At 42.3% G+C, this 24,701-nt stretch overlaps 1 protein-coding gene across 1 annotated transcript in view; it reads right to left on the bottom strand.

The window, feature by feature from the left end:
* The window catches only part of CFAP47 (cilia and flagella associated protein 47), a 7,413,452-nt gene that overhangs the window by 6,566,378 nt on the left and 822,373 nt on the right, over positions 1-24,701 (bottom strand). The window contains exon 7 of the mRNA XM_044071840.1: positions 23,107-23,342. Within this exon, the coding sequence (XP_043927775.1) occupies positions 23,107-23,342 (236 nt within the window). The remainder of the gene's footprint in view (positions 1-23,106; positions 23,343-24,701) is intronic.

A 24,701-nucleotide genomic window follows, 5' to 3' on the forward strand; every position in this document is an offset into this window, starting at 1 on the left:
AAGGTGTACCGTGTAAATTGAATACCCTCTGCTTGGATTCCATTGATTGGTGCTTTATATGGGAAATATTAGTGGCATATGGGTCCCCCTCCGCTTCATTCACCAATAAATGTAAACTATTACATATTAATCCCACTGCTGGATTGAAATCAGTGGTATATTGTCTCTCTAACTCAAATTTTAAGAGGTGCATATCAGGGATGCCCATTTTAGTTGCATCTTTTTGTATTGCATATGAATGTTTTGAATTCTATTCTGTAAAGGCAGTTCCTTAAATCTGGAGTAGAAACTTTAAAGGACAAATATGTTATCACTTCTTGGTTTGCAGATGATTGTGTTTTAGGAATCTCACATCCACAAGAATCATTATTGCAAATTCAAGAATATATTCAGAAATGTTCTCATTGCCCTGGGCTGTATATTAATAAGGAAAAATGTGTTATATTCCCTATATTCCCTCTTTCAGAAAGAGCTAGGGATGTATTAAGTAACTGCCATCAAATGTCCATTACAAGTGGTCACTAACTGCACATATATGAGTATATACTACTGTATCTCACCACTGAAGATTTTATATCATTAAACCCTTCCAACAATATGTTGACTTACAGATTAGGAGCTGAAAGCACAGGTCATTACCAATCTTGTCCAAAATTCAAGTTGTGAAAACATTAATTTTCCCTAAGCTCATATTTCTGATGGGTCTTCTACCACATTTAGTTAGAACTACTGTTATCTATTTTGTACAGAAGCAGTTATTTATTTATCTTTAACAAGGAACCAGACCAATAATTTCCAGAAGAAAACTATATCAGTCTTTTAGGGAAGGTAGTCTAGGTTTCCCTAATGTCTGGATGTATAGAATGGCATCTTAGGGCAATACATATATTAGAAATGGAAGCCAAGGCAGGTCGCTATGGTTTCACGCTGAACTAGATTTGATAATCCTCTTGGCTTTATATTGGGGGTGGTCCTGGGGGCTTGGAAGAATGGCTTCAGAAGTCCATTACATTTAGATATTCAAAAATCTGAGGCCCCCTTTGCTGGTTGGATTCTAGGTTATGGGTCTAACAAAAATATAAAAATCGGTAACCAAAATATTATCTGTTCAAGCTAGATAGATTACAATATTCTATTTCTACCTGATTTTTGTGACAGCTCTTCTTCAACTATACTACCACTACAAGAACTACAAATAAAGGATACAGAAACTTCAGATATCAACTATGGCAGTATTTCCATATGTGTTCTTTCTTTAGAAATAAGACTCAGAAGTAAATAATGTATGGTTTGGGATGTCGGTGGAGTGTGTTAATTCTGAAAAGAGTGATAAAATATATAAAATACCTAGACTTAAATAACTTTATACTGCAGTCATGGTGTCAACAATATCCTATCTTAATATCATCTATAAATGGGAACATTTACTCTTTTGTACGGGTGTGGATAAAGAATGAAATTATGCGTTAATGTTATACTCCAATAATATGCTCCCATATTTATCACAGATCACCTACATTACATTAATACACTTCTGGCATATGACTCTGATCTTTCTTAATAATAATAATAATAATAATAATAAAAAGACAGTCAGACAAGTGTTGAAAATATAAAGAGCATGCTGACTGTCTTTATATGCTCTGCAATTGCACAGTCATTTAATCAGTATGGGAATTAGTGAATGATAAAATTATGTGGATGACAAGAACTATCTTACCCCCTGAGTTTGATGTAAATTTTTGGCTTCTGGAAATAAAGCCAGATGATTATTTTGGGATGGATAAAAATACTATACAATGGATTTGTTTCATCTCCTGGTCACTATATTCAGATCTTGGAAAACTTTAGATTCTTGGTGCTTTATTTATTTTATCACACTGTTTCACAGTTTAAGTGCTTGGTCACATAATCAAACTAATAATAATGCATAGAATGAGTACACCACCTTATTTTTGTATCCATGTTTCAATGAGATTTTAGGCTGGAAATAACAGGTTTATGCTAATGCCAACTTAAGTTCTTTTTTGTAGGGGATTTACTAGGTATAGCAGAGTATATGTCTCTTTTGTTATCGTTTGGCTGTCAAAGATGTGGTTATATAAAACTGATGTACTAAGTTTTGAGGTAAAGGCCTGTTCTTATTAAATTTGTAATGCACATGATTAATACAAGTTGCCTGTTTTCTTTTTTTGATGTTATGATATCTGATTAAAAATAAGGGAATGGTGTAAAAATGTGCTGTATAAAAAAGAAGTTATGTACTTACCATAACATTCCATGTGAGTTGTTCTTCTCGCCTTCATTCTTACTGATGGGTTCGGAGCCGATCCTTGGCTCCAAGTCGACCTATTTGCAAAGCATGAAGTCTCTAACAGCTCAAGGCCGAAACCCTATCCCATAATGCACCTCCACCTTCCCCAGATCTTGTTTGCTGCCAACTAGTGCTAATATCTATGCCAGATATCAAAGGAAATCACTTACACAACTTGAGAGGAAACTCCTCAGAAGAACCAAAACCAAACATAGAGCCCCTCTCGAACTTCCAGACATTGGAAAGGGGTAGGTGGGGGGGGGGGGGTTGTAAGAATGAAGGCAAGAAGAACAACTCACATGGAACATTATGGTAAGTACATAACTTCTTTATGTGAAGTTGTTCAATCTCGCCTTCATTCTTACTGATGGGTAGCGTCCCCAGCACCACAATCTTGGGTGGCTCACGGGAGTACCTGTCTAAGGACAGCAGAACCAAATTAAGCCCTGTCCCTAGAGGCCTTGTCTACACTGTAGAGAGTTATGAAGGTATGTGGCCTAGACTATGTGGCAGCTGCACAAATAGAATCAATGGGTAGTCTGGCCAAAAAGGCTATGGAAGTAGAAACAGCTCTGGTTGAATGAGCCCTGACCTTATTCTCTAAGGAAATGTCTGCAGTGTGGTATATGAATGATATGCAATCCGACAGCCATTTAGATAAGGTAGATTTAGATACTGCTGCACCTTTCTTGGAATCTGAGAAGGAGACAAACAATTGATCAGATCTCCTATGGTCTTTAGTCCTGTCTAAACAGAAACAAAGCTGTCTATGGACATCAAGCTTGTGAAGCATATATTCCAAATAATTAGTGTGATTGGGAAAGAAAACAGGTAATTCAATCGCTTGATTAAGGGTGTATTCTGAACAAACTTTGGGTAAGAAGGAAGGGTTCATCCTGAGAGAAACCCTATCTTTGTGGAATATCAAATATGGGTGCTTAATTGAAAGGGCTTGCAACTCTATAATTCTGCGAACGGATGTAATGGTCACCAAGAAAATGGTCTTCCTTGAAAGGAATTTCAGCTCACAGGAAGACACAGGTTCAAAGGGTGGAAGAATAAATCTTGGATAGGACTAAATTCAGATTCCATGGAGCGGCAGGTGATCTAACTGGTGGTCTTAGATGCGTTGTACCCTTCAGAAAAGCTTTCGCCAACATGTGAGACATAATACCATTTCCTAATTCACCTATATGGAAATTGGATATAGCAGCCAGTTGTAAACGAATGGTTGCTGCTGCAGCTCCTTCATTGAACATTTTGGTCAGAAACTCTAAGATACTCAAAACAGAGGCCAGAAAGGGATCAATGTTGTTCCGCTGAGCCCAGATTGAAAACCTCTTCCACTTACTGAGGTACAGTTTCTTGGTTGAAGATTTATGTGAGTGGAAAAGAATATGTTGAGCTTCCGCTGATAAATTTTGGAACCTGGCTATTCTGGGAATTGGAGCAGCCAAGCTGTCTGTTTAATGGACTGAAGTGAAGGGTGAAGAGCTCCTGATGAGTGGGTCAGAAGATCCGGCACTGGGTCCAGGATCCAAGGTTCTTCTACTAGATGAGGCTTCAGAAAGGGGAACCAGATTTGACGAGGCCAATATGGGGCTATTAAGATAAGTGTCCTGCCCAGAAAACTGGCTTTCTGCAAAATGTTAGGAATCAGGGGAAAGGGAGGGAAGGCATAAAGGAGTCCCGGGGGCCAATTGTGTACGAGCGTATCCCTCAGGGACTGTCCCTGTTGAGAGAGTAGGGAAAAGTAGTTGCTGCATTTGGTGTTTGATGGGGGTCACAGCAAGGCTAGCCCCATCTGTGGAAAATCATTTCCAGGACTTCGTTCTTGAGGGACCACTCATGAGGCAACAGAATTGTCCTGCTGAGCTTGTCCGCTATCACATTAGATTTTCCCGGGATATGCACTGCTATCAGGAAGCGCTGGGTGGACTCTGCCCACTGCCATATTCTTAGAGCCTCTCAACATACGGGATAAGATCGGGTTCCACCCTGTTTGTTTATGTACCAGACTACAGACATGTTGTCTGACTGGATTGCAATTGTGCCCAGAGGAAGAGAGTCCTGAAAGAACTGCAACGCTAAGAGAACTGCTCTCATCTCTAGGATGTTTATATGCAATTGAGCCTCGTGTGCCTGCCATGTACCTTGGGCTGTCCATCCCTGATAATGCCCCCCCCACCTGATCAGGGAGGCGTCCGTGATCACCGTTGCAACTGGAACCGGAAGGACAAAGGGACGTCCCATGGTCACAGATTCGGACATCAGCCACCATCGAAGATCCTTCTTGCAAGAGTTGGTTATTAGAACTGGGTGATTCATTGGCAAGTCCTGAAAAGTTCATTGAGTGAATAGCAGACACTGAAGAATGCACATGTGTGATCTCACCAGAGGTATTGCAATGACAGCTGCTGCCATGGTGCCCAGCAGCCAGAGAATCTGCGATGCTGGTGCTTTGTGTTTTGAAAGATCTAAAATTTTGATGTTGCAGGGTAAGCACTCTTTCTGGAGGAAGCCTTAAGGACATGTTGACTGAATAAGTCTGCTCCTATAAATACTGTATGCTGCAATGGCAATAAAGCAGATTTTTCTGAGTTTATTGTGATGCCCAATTGAGAGCAGAGATCTAAGGTGATGTCTCTTGCCTGAATAAGCTGATGCCTGGTGGATACGGTTAGGAGCCAGTCATCCAAATATGAAAACACGAGGATTCCTTGATGTCTCAAATGAGTCATGACCACTGCCATACATTTGGTGAACACTCTGGGGGCTGTAGTGAGACCGAAGGGCAGGGCACAAAACTGGTAATGACTGGCTCCCAGCCTGAAGTGCAGGTAATCTCTGGATGGCCTGGCCATATTGATATGACAGTATGCATCCTGAAGATTTATTGAGCACATCCAATTGTCTTTCCCTAGGAACGGGAGTATTGACTGAAGCATGACCATCTGGAACTTTGTCTTTTCTATATACTTGTTGTGTCTGCTGAGGTCCAGAATTGGTCTCCAGTCCCCTGTTTTCTTTGGCACTAAAAAGAATATTGAGTAAGTTCCAGATCCTTGCTGGTCTGCCGGGACTGTTTGGAAGATTTATTTTTCTAACAGTTTTTGAACCTCCGCTGCTGCTGCATCCCGTAGACTGGGTGGAATCAGAGATTCCTTCTGTTGGTTTGGGGTGGGTATAAAAAGGAATTTAATAGCCTCTAGATATGACATTTTGTACCCATCTGTCTTTTATAAATTTTGAGCCAAGCGCCTAGGTACAAAGATAAACATCCCCCAACTGCTTCCAGAGCAGGACAGTCGGGCCTCCTTTCAGGAGCGTTGATGGGGCTTCCCAAGGAACTGATCCCTGTCGCACTGGTTCTGCGGACCCCCTCTGCCGCGTGGGCATTGTTGTCCACCATTGCCCCCTCCTCTACCCCTGGAGGAGGCTTCACCTCACGGATTCGAAAAGGCTCCTTGGGCTTTGCAGAACCACATTTTCTCTCCCTGTTGACATTTAGGACAAGGTCTAGAAGGGGTGGAAAAATGGACTCCTACGGCAGATAGAGTCTTTCCGTCTTGCTCAATTCTGGTGAGGATCTCTTTAACTTTTGGTCCAAAAAGGGAAGAACTATCAAATGCGGCATTCACAAAGGACTTGAGAGGTTCTGCAAAATAACATAAGCGCATCCAGAAATGTCTCCGAAGATCTATTCCTGTACCCGCTGCCCTACTAGTCCCATCGGCTGTGTATGAAATGAGGCGTATGGAAGACTTAACAACAGAATTAAGGTTAGCAAGCTGTGACATTACTTTGTCTGCCACTGTATTGGCTACTGCACCCTGAAGAGCATCTCCTAACTCTTTGAGGAGATCTCTTTGAAGCCTTGTGAAGTGGGTAAGATAGTTCAAAGAGCGAAGAGCAAAGGTCATAGAACTGAACATGCACTTGCCATATATGCCCATAATCCTAGATTAAGAAGTTATGTACTTACCATAACGTTCCATGTTAGTTGTCTTCTTCTCGCCTTCTTTCTTGCTGGATGAGTTCGGAGCCAACCCTTGGCTCCGACTCGGCCAATACTAAAGCTCGAGAGCTTATTCCATCGGCTCGAGGCTCCCCTATATCCCACAATGCTAGGCGGTAACTACTCAGATCTCATTTGATAGCTAAAACCAAGCAGTTCTGGTCTCCATAGAATGGAGAAGAGAGAAAAGGAACCCACCTCTATATATAAAACTGTAGGTAAACTACCACAAACATAAAAAGGGAGAATAGATGTGGTAGAACATGTGGGAAGGAAAAAATCCCAATGGAAGATCCCAAATATTCCTATCGGTCTGTCCAGGCTAGGGGGAAGGAGGGTGGGACGCAAGAAAGAAGGCGAGAAGAAGACAACTAACATGGAACGTTATGGTAGGTACATAACTTCTTAATGTTAAGTTGTCAATCTCGCCTTCATTCTTGCTGGATGGGACCGCGTCCCTAGCACCTCACCCCGGGTGGCCTATTGGAACAGACTCTTGAGAACAGTGGAACCACAGTTGGCATGGTTTCTGGAGGCCATATCCAATTTGTAATGCAAAATAAAGGTATGAGGAAAAGCCCATGTGGCTGCTGCACAAATGGAATCTATTGGTAGCCTGTCCTGAAAAGCTACAGATGTAGCTAATGCCCTAGTTGAATGAGCTCTAGGTCTTGAAGGCAGTTTTTGATGTCTGATTTCATAGATGAAGGTAATTATAGAGGTAAGCCATCTTGAAAGGGACACTTTAGTAACTGGAAGGCCCAATTTCCCTTCCGCATAAGACAGGAAAAGCTGATCAGATTTCCTGAACTGTTTAGTCCTGTCTAAATAATATCTAAGTTGGCGGTGAAAATCTAGAAAATGTAACTTTTGTTCCGACCTGTTGGAATAATCAGGGAAGAAGACGGGGAGATCAATCGTCTGGTTTAGGTTTGCCTCAGAGGAAACCTTAGGCAAGAAGGACAGATTAGTCCGGAGGGACACCCTGTCTTTATGGAAAACTAAGTAAGGAGGACGACTGCAAAGAGCATGAAGTTCAGATACCCTTCTAGCTGATGTTATGGCTACTAGAAAAAGTGTTTTCCATGAGAGCAACTTAAGAGGGCATGAAGCCGCTGGTTCGAAGGGGGGGGGGTGGGAGAATCATGGATGCTAGGACCAAATTTAAGTCCCACTGAGGTGGGGGATCTTTGATTGGGGGCTTGAGCAGAAAAACACCTCTTAAAAAGGCTTTGCAGAGTTTATGGGACATGATACTGGAGTCCGAGACACCTACATGAAAGTTAGATATAGCAGCTAGTTGTACTCTAATGGTAGATGAGGAAGAGCCTAAATGAAAGAGCTCTGCCAGAAAGTCTAGGGTAGACTGGATAGGTGCAGTGAAGGGGTCTATATTTTTTGATGCTGCCCAGAAGGAAAAACGTTTCCACTTACTATTATAAATCCTCCTGGTAGAAGACTTGTGAGAGGCTATCAGGATGTTATGGACCGAATGAGAGATTAAGGGAAGCCTGGCTAGGGTAGGAATTGGAGAAACCATGCTGTGAGGTTGAGAGATTGAAGGGAATGGTGCAGCTGGCCCGACTGGTGGGTCAAAAGATCTGGTACCTGGTCCAGATGCCAAGGCTGCTCCAACAGGTAATGATGGAGGAATGGAAACCATATCTGTCGAGGCCAGTAAGGGGCAATGAGGATCATGGTGACTCTCAAGGCGATAGCTTTCTGAATTAACTGAGAGATCAGTGGAAAGGGGGGGGAAGCATACAGAAGTCCCCGGGGCCAATCATGGACTAGAGCGTCTCTGGTGGGATGGCCTGGTAACGGGAAGAGAGTGAAGAAGTCGTGACACTTGCTGTTTTGGGGAGTAGCAAAAAGATCGCAGCAAGGCCGGCCCCATCTTTGAGAGACTTCTTCCAGCAATGATTTTTTTAGAGACCACTCGTGAGGCATGAGAATGGCCCTGCTCAACTTGTCCACAATCACGTTGGACTTCCCGGGAATGTGCATTGCTATCAGAAAACGCTGAGAAGAAATCACCCACTGCCAAAGTCGGAGTGCCTCTCGACATAAGGGGTAGGACTTGGTTCCGCCCTGTTTGTTGATGGACCACACTACGGACATGTTGTCCATCTGAATTGCAATAGTCCCTGTGGGAAGAGAGTCCTGAAGGGCTTGCAACGCTAAAAGCACTGCTCTCATCTCTAAGACATTTATGTGCAAGTGGCACTCGAAAGGTTGACACGTGCCCTGGACTGTCCTGCCTGATAATGCCCCCCCACCCGATCAGGGAGGCGTCCGTTGTCACCGTGGCGATTGGGGGGGGGATGAAGGGTCTGCCCTGGAGAACTTGAGGTGATGTGATCCACCAAGACAGGTGATTCTTGCATGATTGAGTTAGTAGGATGATGTGAGACATCGGGAGCTGTTGGAAGGACCATTGAGTAAACAGCATCCACTGGAGGATCCGCATGTGAAAACGAGCTAAGGGGAGAAGTGTAATAGTAGCTGCCATGAGTCCTAATACATTCAAGACTACCCTGGCTTTGACCTTGTTGCACTGAAGCAGAAGGTAAACTTGTTTGCGGATATCTAATACTCTTTGCTCTGTAAGTCTGGCGGAAAGATGAACTGTGTCTAAGGTGGCGCCTATAAAGGTAATAGATTGACAAGGCGACAAGGCAGATTTTTCGAAATTTATTGAAATGCCTAGAGCTTGGCAAGTTTGGATGGTGAAGTCTCTGGATAGAAGCAGTTGATGTCTGGTGGTGGCGGTAAGGAGCCAGTCATCCAAATATGGAAACACCTGGAATCCTTGACGTCTCAAGTGAGCCGCGACCACTGCCATGCATTTGGTAAACACTCGGGGGGCTGTAGTGAGACCAAAGGGCAGGGCTCTGAACTGGTAGTGACTGGCTCCCAGCCTGAAGCGGAGAAACCTCCTGGAGCGTCTGTGCATTTTGATATGGTAGTACGCATCCTGAAGGTCTATCGAGCACATCCAATTGTCCTGACCCAAGAAGGGTAGAATGGACTGTAGCGTGACCATCCGGAATTTTGTTTTTTTGATATAATTGTTTAACTTGCTGAGATCCAGTATTGGTCTCCAGTCCCCTGTTTTTTTTGGTACCAAAAAGAATTTGGAGTAGATTCCGGATCCTTGCTGGTCTGCTGGGACTGGTTGGATAGCTCTTTTTGACAGCAGCTTTGATATTTCTAATGCTGCTTGTTCCCTTAGACTGGGTGGAACGTCTGGAAGGGATCCTTTGGGTTGGGATGGGATGTGAATAAAGGGAATTTTGTAACCTTCGGATATGATTGACTGTACCCATTTGTCTTGAGTGAGGGAAAGCCAGGCTTTTGGGTACAGTGATAATCTTCTCCCAACTGCCTCCGAAGGTGGACAGCCGGGCAGCTCCTCAGGGATGCTGAAAGGGTTTATCAGAGAAAGTTTCTCTGCTACCTTGGTTTTGCGGACCACCTCTGCCCCTAGGGCGACATCTATTGTTATTCCCCCCTCTGCCTCTAGAGGGGAATCGACCTTGTGCGTCAGATGAGACTTCCTGTGGTTTGCGGAACCACACCCCCCCCTGACCTTTTGGATAAGGTCTAGATGGGGTAGAAAAACGGACTCCCATGTCAGAGAGAGTCTTACCTTCCTGCTCGCACCTAGTCAACGTATCCTTCACCTGAGGTCCAAACAACACTGAGCCATCAAAGGGGGAATTGGTGAAGGACGCCTTGAAAGGGTCTGCAAAATTGCAAAGCCGCATCCAGGCATGACGTCGTAAAGCTACACCTGTGCCTGCGGCCCTACTCGCCCCATCAGCCGCATATGAGACAAGCCACATGGAGGAGTTGACAATCGAATTCAGGGTTGCCAACTGAGAGTTCATTTTGTCTTGGAACCCCTCAGCTGTTGGATTCTGCATGGCCTCACCCATATCCTTGAGCAAATCCCTCTGGAGACGGGTGAAGTGACACAAGTAGTTCAGCGACCGCATGGAAGAGGTCGCTGATGAAAACATCCGTTACCGTACCTGTCCATGGTCCTAGACTCTTTATTAGGAGGATGGACAGGTACCGAAGGATCGGCTAACTCCTTCTTAGTTGCTGCGGCCACCACCATGGCATCAACAGAGACACCTTTAGATAGAAACTCTTTCTCTTTTGGGGCAGTAATAAATTTTGACAGCCTCCTTGGGGTAGGTTCCACTGAATCAGGGGCCGTCCAAGCCTTTCTTGCCACCACTTCCATAAGGGGGTCAAAGGGAGGGGACACCCAGGAGGTGGAAGGGCGAGAGCCAAATGCCTCAAGGTAAACCGACTTGTCCTCTGAAGCGTTAAGGGCGGGCCAGTTCCCCCTCTGTTTCAGGATTTTAAGGATGTCAGCAAAAGAGACATCCTCAGAGGGGGACCGAGGGGAACCTTCAGATTCCTCCAAGTTGGTGTGAGAGGTGATAGACTCAGGGGAGTCAATGCGCTTCCTCTTGCACTGTCTCTTCCGAGGGGGTTCTCCTACCAGATCAGGAGAGGTCTCGGAAGAGGAGGATATTCCCAATGGGGAAACCTGAGGAGCTGGCTCTCTACGGTCTGTTACAAGGGGGTGGGTAGAAACCACCGCAGGCACTGAAGAGGGAGGAGCTGACGGAGCCGACTGTGGGGTAGACACTGGGTCTAGCACGCTCCACATGACCTCGAAGGCGCCCCGCCCCTATCAGCCAAGAACGGAGGTCCCCACTCCGAGGAGACAAGGACCCCCCCGGCACTGACGGGGACGGCTCCAAGGCCGATGTTGGAGCCAAACCCACCAGCGCCGACACCCCCGAGAGGGAGAACGGGGTCGGACAAGGGTCCGATGCCACTCGCCCCCTCGGAGTCGATGAGGGAAGCTCGACGCCAAGAGGAAATCGGAGCAGACGACAGAGCCGAAAGGGAAGGTATCGGCTCCGAAGCACCGACAGCCACGGCTCCGATGAGCCCCGGCTCCGAACTCAAAGGAGTCGGAGGAGGAATAGAATCAGGGATGGGAATAGCCGCTGACTGTTGAGTAGGGCTATGCAGCATTTGGGCCAGTGCCTCGGACTTGAGAAGTCTACTCACCACCCTTTGTAAGTCATGGTCGGACAGCCTGGAGGACCGAGAGGAATGAAACCTATGGCTCGGCTCTGACAGAAGAGGGGATCCCGGAGCCGAGTGGATGGAGCCAATGGAAGGGGACCTAAACCTCTTCTTTGAAGGTGGCTCCAATAAGCCTATCGGAGCCAAATGAGTCTTGACAACCTCGGCTCCGGCCGGAGCCGAGGTAACGGTATGAGACTTCGAAACATCGACTCCAGCCGGAGCCAATGTCGAAGCAGCTTTAATGCTCCCAGGAGACGGCTCTGAAGCTGGAGCCGATGGCCTGGAAGTCTTAGAAGGCTTCCCCCGACACAGACTGGGTCGGGGGGCCTTCAGGCTTTAACAAGCCTCGAAGTATGAGTTTATTTTTGCGTTCCTGCAGGACTCTAGGGCTGAATGCATGGCAAACAGCACATGAGTCCTGCAGGTGCAAAGGTCCCAGGCAATAGACACAAGAAGTGTGACCGTCTGTCGGAGAAATTTTCTGACAGCACGAATCACACTTCTTGAAGCCTGAGACCTTGGAGTCTTTAGACATCCTGAAAAGGCTGTATGAAACACAAACACAACACACAGACACACCCTTTAACCAAATAAAAATCCAGTCACACTGAAAGGACAGGGGAAAAAAAAGGGAGTGGGCCAAAGGCCTAAAAGTTAAAAAGGGGATAAAACGGGAATTCAAACACAAGGGGGACCTGATTTAAACTAAAGGGATACTCTGTATAAAAACTAAACTAAAAAGAAAAGATAGGGGTAGAAATTTGAATTTTTTTTTTAACAAGAAAACTCACTAACCTGCCAGAGCCAGTAGAAGAAAGCACCTCGTCAGCTAAGCGGCAAATGAGATCTGAGTAGTTACCGCCTAGCATTGTGGGATATAGGGGAGCCTCGAGCCAGTGGAATAAGCTCTCGAGCTTTAGTATTGGCCGAGTCGGAGCCAAGGGTCGGCTCTGAACCCATCCAGCAAGAATGAAGGCGAGATTGACAACTTAACATTCCATATTAGGAGGATGGACAGACACAGAGGTTTCTGACATCTCTTTCTTAGTGGCTGCCGCAACCACCATGGCATCAACAGGAATTGGTTTGGATAAAAAGGTTTTGTCATGAGGAGCTGAGATTAATTTGTTGAGCTTCCTAGGAATGGGATCCATAGTATCTGGTGACTCCCATGTCCTTCGAGATAAAAGGTCCATCAACTCATCAAAGGGCGGAGAAACCCAAGAGGTGCAGGGTCGAGACCCAAAAGCCTTCAGGAGCACCAATTCGTCCTCAGTAGGGTTAATGGGCTGCCAGTTGCCCCTCTGCTTAAGGATTTCTAGGATATCCACAAAGGAGATATCCTCAGAGGGGGACTTAGGGGACCCTTCCAATTCCTCCAAATCAGTGTCACATGTGATGGATTCCTGCAGGGAATCTAAATGTCACCTCTTACATAACGTCTTCTGAGGCACTTCTTCAGTGGGAACTTCTGGGGAGGTCTTGGGAGAGCCGGGTTCCCCCAATGGGGCTTGCTGAGGCTCCGGGTCCCTACGCTTACGGTGAGTATGCAGTGATGGAGAAGATTCTGGTGCTTTATGAGAGGAGGTGGCCATCTCAGAGGTTGTGACTGTTCAGGGGGACAAAACCCTCCTCATGGCATCGAAGGCACCACAGCTCCGATGTGAGGAAGCACTCAGTTCCGAGGACACCGATGATGCCTCACACACCAGAAATGCAGGCTCTGAGCTAGAGGTGGGAGCCGAGCTCATCCGTGCTGAGGCCCCAAGGGGAAGAGTTAGAACCAATGCATCGGTTCGACTCCCCTTCCCGGAGCCGATGGGAGATTGTCGGCTCCCAGAGTCTGCCACTGGAGCAGTAGACATCAAAGTTGTCGGTGCCGATAAGTCCAAACTGACGGTTCCACAATCAACTGAATGGCTGCCTCTCTCTCCGATGTCTCGACTTGAGTCGGAGTCGGAGCAGAAAGTATAGGAGGTGACTTTATTGGTTCCAAAACTGCCTGAGTCGAAGCCTACAGAATTTTAGCCAGCACTGGATTCTGTAACAGTCTTCGTACAACACGATCCACATCTGAATCTGAAAGTCTGGAAGCTCAAGAGGAAGCTACAGAAGGTGCCTGTGAGCCCAGAATCGGAGATCTTAAGGTCAGAGATACCGGTTCCAAGACTGGGGACTGGCTCCTACCAACTACCTGTACAGACGGCTCCGGTGACTGTGGAACCGAGACAGGAACCTTTTTGGAAACCTACAGAACTGAAGAGCCCTTTGGATCCAAACTTGCAGTATAAGAAGCAGAAGATGATGGCTGTGGTTTTCCTGGAGAAGCAGTATCCAAGTCTGACTGAAAGGCAGACTTGATCAGACCACGTTCAACTAACTTTCTTTTCCTCTTTGCCAAAACCCTGGCACTGAATCCATGGCAAATGGAACAAAGTTCTTGGAGATGAACTTCTCCCAAACAGTAAACACATTTGGTGTGGCCATCCGTGATAGACATTTTTTGATTGCATTTAGGGCACTTTTTAAACACTGACTTAGCTTTTTCAGACATGGTAGACCTTATAGTTAATTCACTGTAAGATACAGAAATCCCAACAACAATTCAAGCAGAAACTCTAAAAATCAAAACTAAACAAGTCTGCACTCGAATTTTTAAATCTGACTTAGCTGCAAAAAACAAAATTAAGCCTAAATGGCTACAGTTATAACTAAGGAAAGCCTAACTTGACTGTAGCTGCAAAAAACAAAATTAAGCCTAACCGGCTACAGTTATAATAATTAAAGAAAGCCTAACTCGGCTGTACGGGATAGGGAAGAACCTAAAGAAACACCAACATGGCCTAAAGCCAGAAACGAGAACACAATGTTCTTTCTTTTCTCAAATACTTAGCACAAAAAACACAAAAGAAAGGATAGCCTATCATGACTGAATAATTCTCAATTCTAAATAAGAAAGAAAACTAGTAAGAACTCCAAAAGGAATACACTTATCTCAAAAAATACAGCCTGAGCTGTAGAAGACGTACAATCTGTTGTGGCGACAAACTAGATCTGGGGAAGGTGGAGGCGCATTATGGGACAGGGTTTTGGCCTCGAGCCGTTGGAGACCTTGAGCTTTGCAAATAGGCCGACTTAGAGCTGAGGATCGGCTCCAAACCCATCAGTAAGAATGAAGGCGAGATTGAACAACTTCACATCACTGGTTATGTTTAGAATAATAACCACACAATGGAGATGAAAAGCGAAAAACAAAACCAAAACCAAACTTAAAATCGCTCTGGAGAAGCCAAATAAGGGACCAAGACCAGAAGGCAAACGATTAATGATCCAAAGCAGCTTTATTCACAAAACCAGCCAAGCACACTTTAACACTGTACATCCAAATTGCGTTTTTGAATGTCTTCATCAGAAGCCAAAAAACATATCATTCCCAACAATTCACTTATATAAGCACCATAATCAAAACTATTCAGAGCTTTCCCACTTCTGGAACATTCAGGAACGAACAGTAAACAATACGCCTATCCAAAATAAACCTTGCGCGTTTTTTGGCTTCTGATGAAGACGTTCGAAAACGCAATTTGGATGTACAGTGTTAAAGTGTGCTTGGCTGGTTTTGTGAATAAAGCTGCTTTGGATCATTAATCGTTTGCCTTTTGGTCTTGGTCCCTTATTTGGCTTCTCCAGAGCGATTTTAAGTTTGATTTTGGTTATGTTTAGAATAATAGCCATAAGCATTTATCATTTGATGTTTTTTTATGTGATAAAATCGCTTTATAAATGTTACACTTGATATTTATTGTATGTCACTCCACTATTAACAAAGTTCAGAAATAAGTAAAACAAAAAAATACACCTGTAGTAATGTTATGTTCAGTGTTGATTTGTGTAAGTATACATTTTCCACAGATAAAGCTGTACTTCAAAAGATGATCTGATGAAGTCTAGTTAGTGGATGAAAGTACTTGCCATACACAAATAAAGCTAAGTTCTTTCAGTGATTAAGTCTGGTCAGATTTTTTTACTTTTATTATTTTAAAACTTAGTAGTGACTTTTGACATTTTGGACTGCTTCTGAATGGTGGGTTTCAGTTAACTGGACTGTTTACATAACAGTTGATCAGACATAATGGCTTTTTTGTGTATACGTTGGAGGTCTGTAGTGTGACATTGGAGTTGGTATATATAATTAGCAAGGGGAATGGGAGAGTACAGAGGGCTTGCTGAAATATAAAAAAAAAATTAAGTACTTTTTGTTGATATTTTTGTATTTGAGAATTTATGATCAATAAGGTCAAGTTCGATATGTCACTTGCTCGACCAAGCAAAATAATCCATTTTTACAGGTACATACAGATAGATATATAAATTTATAGATATTTGGGATCCATTAAGTAATTCTACTGTCTTTAAGTTGCCATCTGTTTTGTCAACACATTTTGGTTGAAAAAACAGAAGTAGACATTCATCCAAGATTTATAAACTAGTGGGCATGAGGAATATGCCCTTTCACAGTATTGTGTAATCTCAGAGTAAGAATATTTAGCAGGAAGTAAGATGGCAGTTGCCCAAGGCTATGAAAAACATGGTTTTATTCTTGTATGACCCAAGATAATTTCTCAGTGCATATGCATTGCAGTAGCAATTTTTTTTTTTTAATTTTTGTGTTGGCGTGGCTTCAACTTATTTAAGTAGACCTACTTATAGACACATTTTATATATATATATATATATATATATATATATATATGCACATATATATATATGCACATATATACATATGTACATATGGAAAATGGTGACTGCATTGTACATTCTAAACTAAGATTTAAATTACACGGAACGATGTCCTTATTGTTCTGAGAGCCAAAAATGAAAACTGAAGCGGATTGCTGCTAATGGTAAAACGAATAGAACCATTACTAAAGAAAAGAGTATAGTTGTATAAGTTGCACTTATCAATAACAATAGATATTCAAATTCCCTACTGCTCCAGTAGCAATTAGGCTATATGGGATGCAAGACAGAACTCATTTAGCCTAAAGGCTACTGCAGCAGTGTGAATGATGAACATCACAAATTTGTTAGCTTGAGGTACTTTGTACTGTTTATCTGGCTTTTTTGGAAACTGAAGGTTGAATCAAGATTATTACAGGCAGTATTAAAGAGTAGAATGAGATATATCCACTTGTAATATATAATAATATCTCCTCAATTCAGGGGGAACCTCCACTTGTTCCCACAAACACCTCATTCATCCTGGAAACAAACTGAGAAAAAAAATTCCTCCAAGGGGGTGGTGAGGACGAGGCTTTCTCAGCATCAGAGATATGGCCTTGGGAATCTGCTGGAAAAGACATCCTGTCTCTATCCATGTCAAAATCCTTTGACAAATTTTCTTCAGACATTTCTTTACTGATTTTGCCATTGGGTAAGGATTTCTGGACACCAGTATTAACAACTTGTAATAAGGGCCAAGCTAAGATAAGAAAATCATATTTTCTAACAGACACCATGTCTTTAGAAGAACAATGATTAACCTTCTGGTTTTATCTTTTCAGGTAACCCCTTAGCTAATGACTGCCAATTTCCCCAAAAGCATCTCCTGCAGTGTCTCCCTGACCCAAAGAAGATAGTTCTCCTATGCTCAGACCAGACACTGGAACAGCTGAAGAGGACATGGTTGACCCGCAGTTCATTGGGGATGAAATGACTACATAACAGAAAGCCAAAGAAGGAAGTCAATGGTCTGAGGAACAACTAGTAAGACTACAGGTTCACCTACCATCAGCTGAAGAATTGACTGAGCTCACTGTATCAGCAAGGGCTCTTGATAATGTTGTTTTTTTCTTTTGAGGTACAGTGGGAAAACTGCCAGCTGGACTAGTAAGTATCCAAACTGCAGCCAAGAAAGAGATCTCAAAGCCAGTAAGCATTCCTAGAGCAAGTCTGTTTGAAGGCAAGTTACCAAAAAAGTTTTCAAAAGCAGCACTCTCATACACACACAAACTTCCCTACAAACCCCCCTTTCACAATACATGTATAAGCTGTACCCCAAAATCATGTCAGAAACACTTCTATATAATAAATCGCATGACAGAAAAAATGTCAGGTAAGGTGTAATGAAGTGTACAGTAGCAGCAAAACATGCACTAACATTTCTGCCTAGTTAAAACACTTCCCAACCCAAAGCATTTACAAAAACATCAAATCATTTACCATTTTCAAGCCCCCCCCCCCCCCCCACACACACACACACACACGCCAGAACTGCAGAAAGAGTGTCAGGTGGCAACCCTATCAACAAGGTGCACTGATACTGTTCATAAAAAGGTATTTTATGCTTTTTTGTGACATCATTCCAGAGGGGGTGTATATCTGGTACATGCAGAGCCATTGTAAGATATTCCCACTGACTTTGAGTCATGCAACCATAATATACTGATGAATTTACTTTAGCATACATTTACCATATGCCCTTGCATTAAAAACACCAAGAAAAGGAAATCAGAAGTACTAAACTGTGTTCAAATGCGCACACACACACACACACACACACACACACACACACACACACACACACACTCATATGCTTTTGTGCACCTGTACTTTACACACATAACCATATACAGAAACACACACAAATTATTTATAATAAACAACATAGTGTAGTTAAGTATTACAAATGTGTACATTCTAGTAAATGTTGCTCGATGATTTACTTGGTGACTGCCACACATTGTTTTTATGTCAGTATTTTTTCTGAAAAGGATCCTGGGAACAGTTCACGTTCCTGGTTACCAAAGTATAAATAAATAGAAAATAGAAAATAGAAAAAAGGAGGGTGAACATGACAGAAATAATTGAGGAACTAGTAAAGCACATTTTAAGTATTCATCATTCATGAGAGAGAAAAATCCTCCCACTGAAGGCATTGGAGTAGCAGACACACTAAGTTTAGAGTCCTACTACTTGTCACTTGTAAACATACAGCAAGGACCATTTACTGCAGTGAGAGTTTTCACACCTCTGCATGAGTGTGTGGGGGAGGGTTTGTCAAACCTATTAGGACTACAAAAGACTCTTACAAAAACCTGTTTTTATCTACTTTCTTTTGCAAGTAGCTAACAGATATTTGTAGCACAGAACAAGCTCTGACAGACACATAAATGAGGCTCAGTCAGGTAAACATAGAAGCAGCTTTGTTACAGAAAGTGTGTTTAGATGACAGTGCTTCACAGTCCTGCCATTCAAGCTTAATGGCATGATAAAACAGCTTAACTTCCTTATGTCTAGCATGAGTCATGTAAAGAGGACTTGAAATGTATTCTGGGAAGAAGGAATGAAAGCAAGATCACATTACCAAGGCAGGCCCCCATCATCCACCATTTTGAGAGAAACTGTGGTGGTGGTGGTGCTGCGGTAGCGTTGTAGCCTCACAGTTAGATGTTGCCCGTTCGATTCTCAGTTAGAGCATCTTCTGTTTTGCGACATGCGTGAACGGGCGTTCCTTCATTGAAGGTTGTGTGTTAGGCCTGTCAAGCCAGCACGAAAAACTCTACTGACAATCATTAGCAGACCGGAGTTCTGCTGTGGCAACCCCTAACCGGGAAAAGCCGAAAGACACAAACAAACAAACATTAAAATTGTAAAAGAAGCACTTGGAGTGATTTTGAGGCATTAAAATAGCTGACAAACAAAGATACAATGAAAAAATATGTTTTTTGAGTTCTAAGGCGGAGTTTTCCTTTAACACTGATTGTCTTTCAGTGGAGTGTCCAATCATCATTCAGAGTGAAGGAGTGGGAGGGAGCCAAAGGTTTGTGAAGCTGGTTTGTTATTTTTTGGCAGGATACAACCCATTTAGCCTAAAAGCTACTGCAGTGGTGACAATTATGAACATCCACTAATAACTCCAACAAATGAAAGCTTTAAAAGTTACCTTTCTAGAGGAGGAATTAGATGGAGAGAAAGCTGCACCTGTCTTCATGTGGGAAAAGCTTAACCTTCCACTTCAGTTTAGGGTATGATGAAAATAACAATGTGCTTTCTGACCTCACAGATAAGCCCTACTGTTTTAAAAAGTCTTAGTGGGAAGATGACACCCTAAACAGTGATATGGAGACTACAGCAAGAGTAGATTAGAAAACAACCAAACAGAATAGTTCCACTACATATCCATACTTTAAATTAAGAACTTACTGTAGAGGGTAACAAAAAGAACGGAGCATACATTGAAATATTGATTAGTACCAATTCCTTTTAGACCCCTTATAATACGGTTAGCACACAGTCATGTCTGAGTGATCATTTGCGGATGAATAAGAAAGTTTAAAATTCTACTTAGATTTTACTGTCCTGAGGTTATGAAGGAAACACAATGCTTCTAGCTAGGCTGTAGAGAATGTCAATGAACAGTTCCTGACACAGGATTTAGAAACCCTTGGAGATCCATGCCTAAAATAAAAGTCCCTTTAACATGCATAGAAATGGACATAGTAGGCCTACTTGTAAAGCCAAGTAAAGATCACCAGTAAATACTGGTAATCAATTATTTTTAAACTAGGTTTTAAAAGGTAGTGACCTCTCAGACAATAAATGTAAAATGAATAGCAAAAAATCTGACAGTACTGTTTTCTAGAGAAGGATTTCCCCCAAAAAAACATATTTACTCGGACAGGAAGCTAAATTTCAAGCATCAGCAGGATAAACCAAAACACAGATCACATTTTATAGGTTTATATGAGATTATTAAGCTAACAGCTCAAGATCGCTTACAAGCCTAGGCTGATTTAGCCAGACTTTATCCAATTTTTTATCCCTAGAGAAAAGATAACAAGGGTCAGCAAGCATGGCTTTGACAATTTTAATGACTGCCTCTATCCATAAGGGACATGGGTGCCACCCCAGGAGTGAATTTACAATTTCCCATCCACTGGTCCAGACTGTACAAGAAGATGGTCAGGGAAGGACACGGCTTCACGTGAAAAGCAAGCCTAATCCAGAGGGGCAATCTCTGGGACACATATCTGTCTCTTCAGCATGATTTATTCATGTCAAAGATCAGGTTTACATCCTTGGAGCTGGTAACCCTTGTGAAGCTAGTTTTGCGAATATGCATTGTTTCTATCAGGGCTGGGTTCAAAGACTGCCTTGTAGGCCAGGCATAGATCACCCCTCGGCAATCGGTAGGAAACTGAATATTTTGATAGGTCTTTTAATCAGTCAGTATATGACATGTTGGTTATACCCTGTATTTTTCTGGTGAGAAACCTCTGAGGACACACCAAATGTTGCAGGTGCCTGGCAAGGTACATGCCAAAGGGTGCACTGTACTTGATTATTAATCTGATGAGGGCTGAGTACAGCTGTACTATGACATCCTTAGATCTGGATATTCTGCCCTTACTTATAAGCTGAGCCACATAGAAGGATTTCCTCACCACTGTGGATGCAAGGTGGTCAAAGTTCAGTTTACTATCTATCTGAGTACCCAGATCTGTCACCACTGGGTCCACTCTTGGGGAGGGAGGGTGCTATCAATGTTGTAATTTGCAGGGGTATTTGATTTCCCAAAGGGTATTTTTTATGCATTTCTTTGAATTTAGTTTGAGGTCATGGCTTTGGCACTAATCATTAGTCTGCATCAGTCTTTTCTGTAGGATATCAACATCATTTTTGGAGTCAATGATTGCCCCCAGCTTGCAGTCATCAACAAACTTGATCAGCCAAAGGCCATCTACATTTGCTTTGACATCTGAAAGGTATATCCCAAACAGAAGGGGGGTCCAACACTTGAGCCCTGTGATTCTCCACTGGTGACTGGTGTTTTACTGGATGTGGATTCCCCCACTCTAATAACATGTGTCCTATCAGTGAGTCAATTAGCTATCCTTCTGATGATGTAGAGGTTTATGCCCAACTTTGTGAGTTTATCTATAATACCAGGGTGGGGTACTGTGACAAATGCCTTGGCCAGGTCAAGGTGTGCACTGTCACCCTCATCCATGGCCTTGGTCTTTCCCTCATCCATGGCCTCTTTTATGCAGATTATATTGCTGATGGCCGATAGCAGCAATGAAGATAACACATGAAATATATCAGGAGGAGCAGAAGCACTAGAAGAAGACAAATTCATGACATGGAGAGTCTTAAGAGGATCTCTCTGATGGAAGCTTGAGCTCACAGTGAATGCTTGGAGGATTATCCTGTGGCTGGACATGGGGCCTGCTTATGCCTGATACATGTGAAGGCTGAAAGGACAGCCTTGTTTGGACGATATTTACCCGGATGTTAATGAGGAACTATTATGCTATAGAAGGAAGCTGTGAATTGTTTTCTTATTTGGAAGGTGAGAAGACTTGAATAACTGTGAGTACAGCTTATTTCATTAAGGAAAATTTGCAAAGTTTTGGTGACTGAATTTTCTGTTTATTTCTTATTTCCCTACAATCTTGAAAGCTGGGATTTTTTCCCCTGAAATTTATGCAGTTAGCTGCAGTGACAGCATTTTTCAATTGCATTCATTAAAACATGCTGAAAACAAGGAAAGTACAGCTGTAAGCAAATTTGCCATAACAGTATATGTTTGAATGATCACTGCTGCAGTAACCTATAACTACAGTATATGGGTTATATACTCCATAGGCAATAACAGCCAGCCAATTTCCAGAACTGAAAGGCACCTTTCAGGTGCCCAGACCACTGACAGCTTAAAAAGAGCTGCAGAAAATCAACACTTCATGGTCCAAGCCCTTCAGAGTTTTCCTGACAGCAAAGAGCACCCACTTGTGGGCTTTTGAGAATGGATGGCTAGCTAACATAAGATTCCTTCAGGTAAAAAAAATAAATAAATAAATAACATTTTTTGTTTCATAACAGAAACTTTACTTGTTCTATGAAAGTAATTTAAGCTAGAAAACTGTTGTTTATTGGACTGTCGCATGTCCTACTTTTTAGTTTTATGAAAAAAGTTGTTAAAGATGTATTCTGTTTTTCTGTTGAAAACTTCTGTTACATTACTTTTAGAGGATGGGATAAGTATATGTTGTGCTTTTCATGGTGTGTTTTAGTGGAAAAGATTACTATTATTACTTAACTCTTTTACGGACTGTTGCTGTCAGTGTTATCCAGACTTCATGTTTCATCATCAGCTTTGTCATGGAATAACTTACAAGTTCTTGATTCTTCCTTCCTCCAGCCACAAAAAGAAGAAAATTTCCAGACAATGTTTGCCTCTTTAGCAGCAGGTTAATGATGGGGATAATGACAAACAATATACACATCTTTTAAGACTGTTAAAAGAACTGACATTTCCCTTTCTGCATGCTGGTTCAGTACTCACACTCAGCAGTGATGTTGAGTGATAATACAGAGGCAGCTGGTTAGAGGATTTTCAGGGTAGAGTTAGCGAATGCCTAAGAATTATGAGTGGATGGACTATCCCCTTAAAAACACCATACCCTTATGTTGCAAGTAACCCAGAAGTTATAAATTGGTGGGTAGAAAGATACAAAATAAGTCTCTGAACTTTACATTAGAAATGTTTTAATACATAACACTTGTAGAAGTTGTACATGAACAGATGAGAGATAACTGATGTCAAAATTGGTCCACTGTTATGTACGAATACAATAGCGATATACATTACCTGTGAGAATCCAGGTTCAATTTTTCCTTTTGAAGGGGAGATATTGAAATGAGCAGTCTTACAAAAACTGAAGGTAACAGGTAGCACCTGGTTTTCATTTTTTAAAATGCATGGAGTCACAGTGTGTTCCCCTGGCAAACACTCACTGAAACTGTAATTCAGTCCTGTAGAAAAAGTCAGCTGAACAGGAAACCCAGTGCCAGTAAGTGCCAACTCCGCAAAACGTTGGTCTTTACCTGTATAAAAAAAGCATTTTAAGTTTAGAAGCTAAAATGGAAGTGCTATAAAAACCATACAAAACAATATTTTAGCACTTAAGCTGGTTGACAATGAGTTTACTGGTTAATGTAACTAGAAGTGATGCAACTGAGCTTATTTCCCATCGCTACATATGGATATTTGCAAATCTAAAGAAGCAAGAGGATACACCTGAAAAGCAGCACTTGTAACCAAGGCCCTTATCTTTATATGTGTCTATATGTACACACACACACACACGCACACGCACGCACACACACACACACACACACACGCACGCACACACAGATTTATATATATATATATATATATATATATATATATATATATATATAAACAACTAAAAAAATGAAGAAAGTTATTAAAATAAAAAAATACTTCAAACTAAGAAAGAAACCATCACACAATCCAAATGATATTTAGCACTTTTGTTCCTTTATTACTGGACAGAACGTCTTCAGAATATGAAAGCTGTAAAGTGGAAATCATATATAAAGGCTGCAATGCAAGTCAAACCATTCCCTATGCAATGACAACTTAAGTCACTAACAAGTACATGTTGATATGGTAAAGCAATTAAAAGAGATAAGATAAATACACTTAAAACTGTAAAGGAGTTGTTGTGTCTTTCGGCTTTTCCCGGTTAGGGGTGGCCACAGCGGAACTCCGGTCCGCTAATGATTGGTAGTTGATTTTTACGTGATGAGTTACCAGCCCTGGTGCACAACCTTCAACGAAGGTACGCTCATTCACGCATGTCTCCACACAGAAGATGCTCTAGCTGAGAATCGAACCGGACAGCGTCTTACTGTGAGGCAACAACGCTACCGCAGCACCACCACCAAAACTGTAAAGGAGTCATATATCAAAATGCCTGCAGTAGTGAACAATAAAAAGAGTTAGGGTAAACACACTAAAGACTGTAGAGAAATCTATTATTAATATGCCTATAGTAATGCCTATAACAAAGTAGTGATAAATCCACACTTACAGATAAAATAGATTGTACAGTAGAAAAACGTAGACGCCTTGCTGACAGAATTAAAGAGCACAACATGGCTATTTGCCATAAAGTCTCCACAAATGCATTGGATAAGCACAGTATGAGTTGCCCAGACTTTACAGGATTTAAGTTTCTGGTACTAGACTTCTTAGATCCATTTTTGGGGACTGTGACACTTTATTACAAGTAAAAGAACTGAAATGGCAATTGTTTCTTAATGCTGGTGTTCCACCAGGCATTAACGACAGCCTTTAACATAAAGTCTGCTCTACATTGGTACATTTAATCGAATGTCATTATGTTTTAGTATTCATATTTTTATGTTTTTACATTT

Source organism: Protopterus annectens, chromosome 5.part0 (genome assembly GCF_019279795.1).
Source record: "Protopterus annectens isolate FY-2018-M chromosome 5.part0, PAN1.0, whole genome shotgun sequence".
Lineage (NCBI taxonomy): Eukaryota > Metazoa > Chordata > Ceratodontiformes > Protopteridae > Protopterus > Protopterus annectens.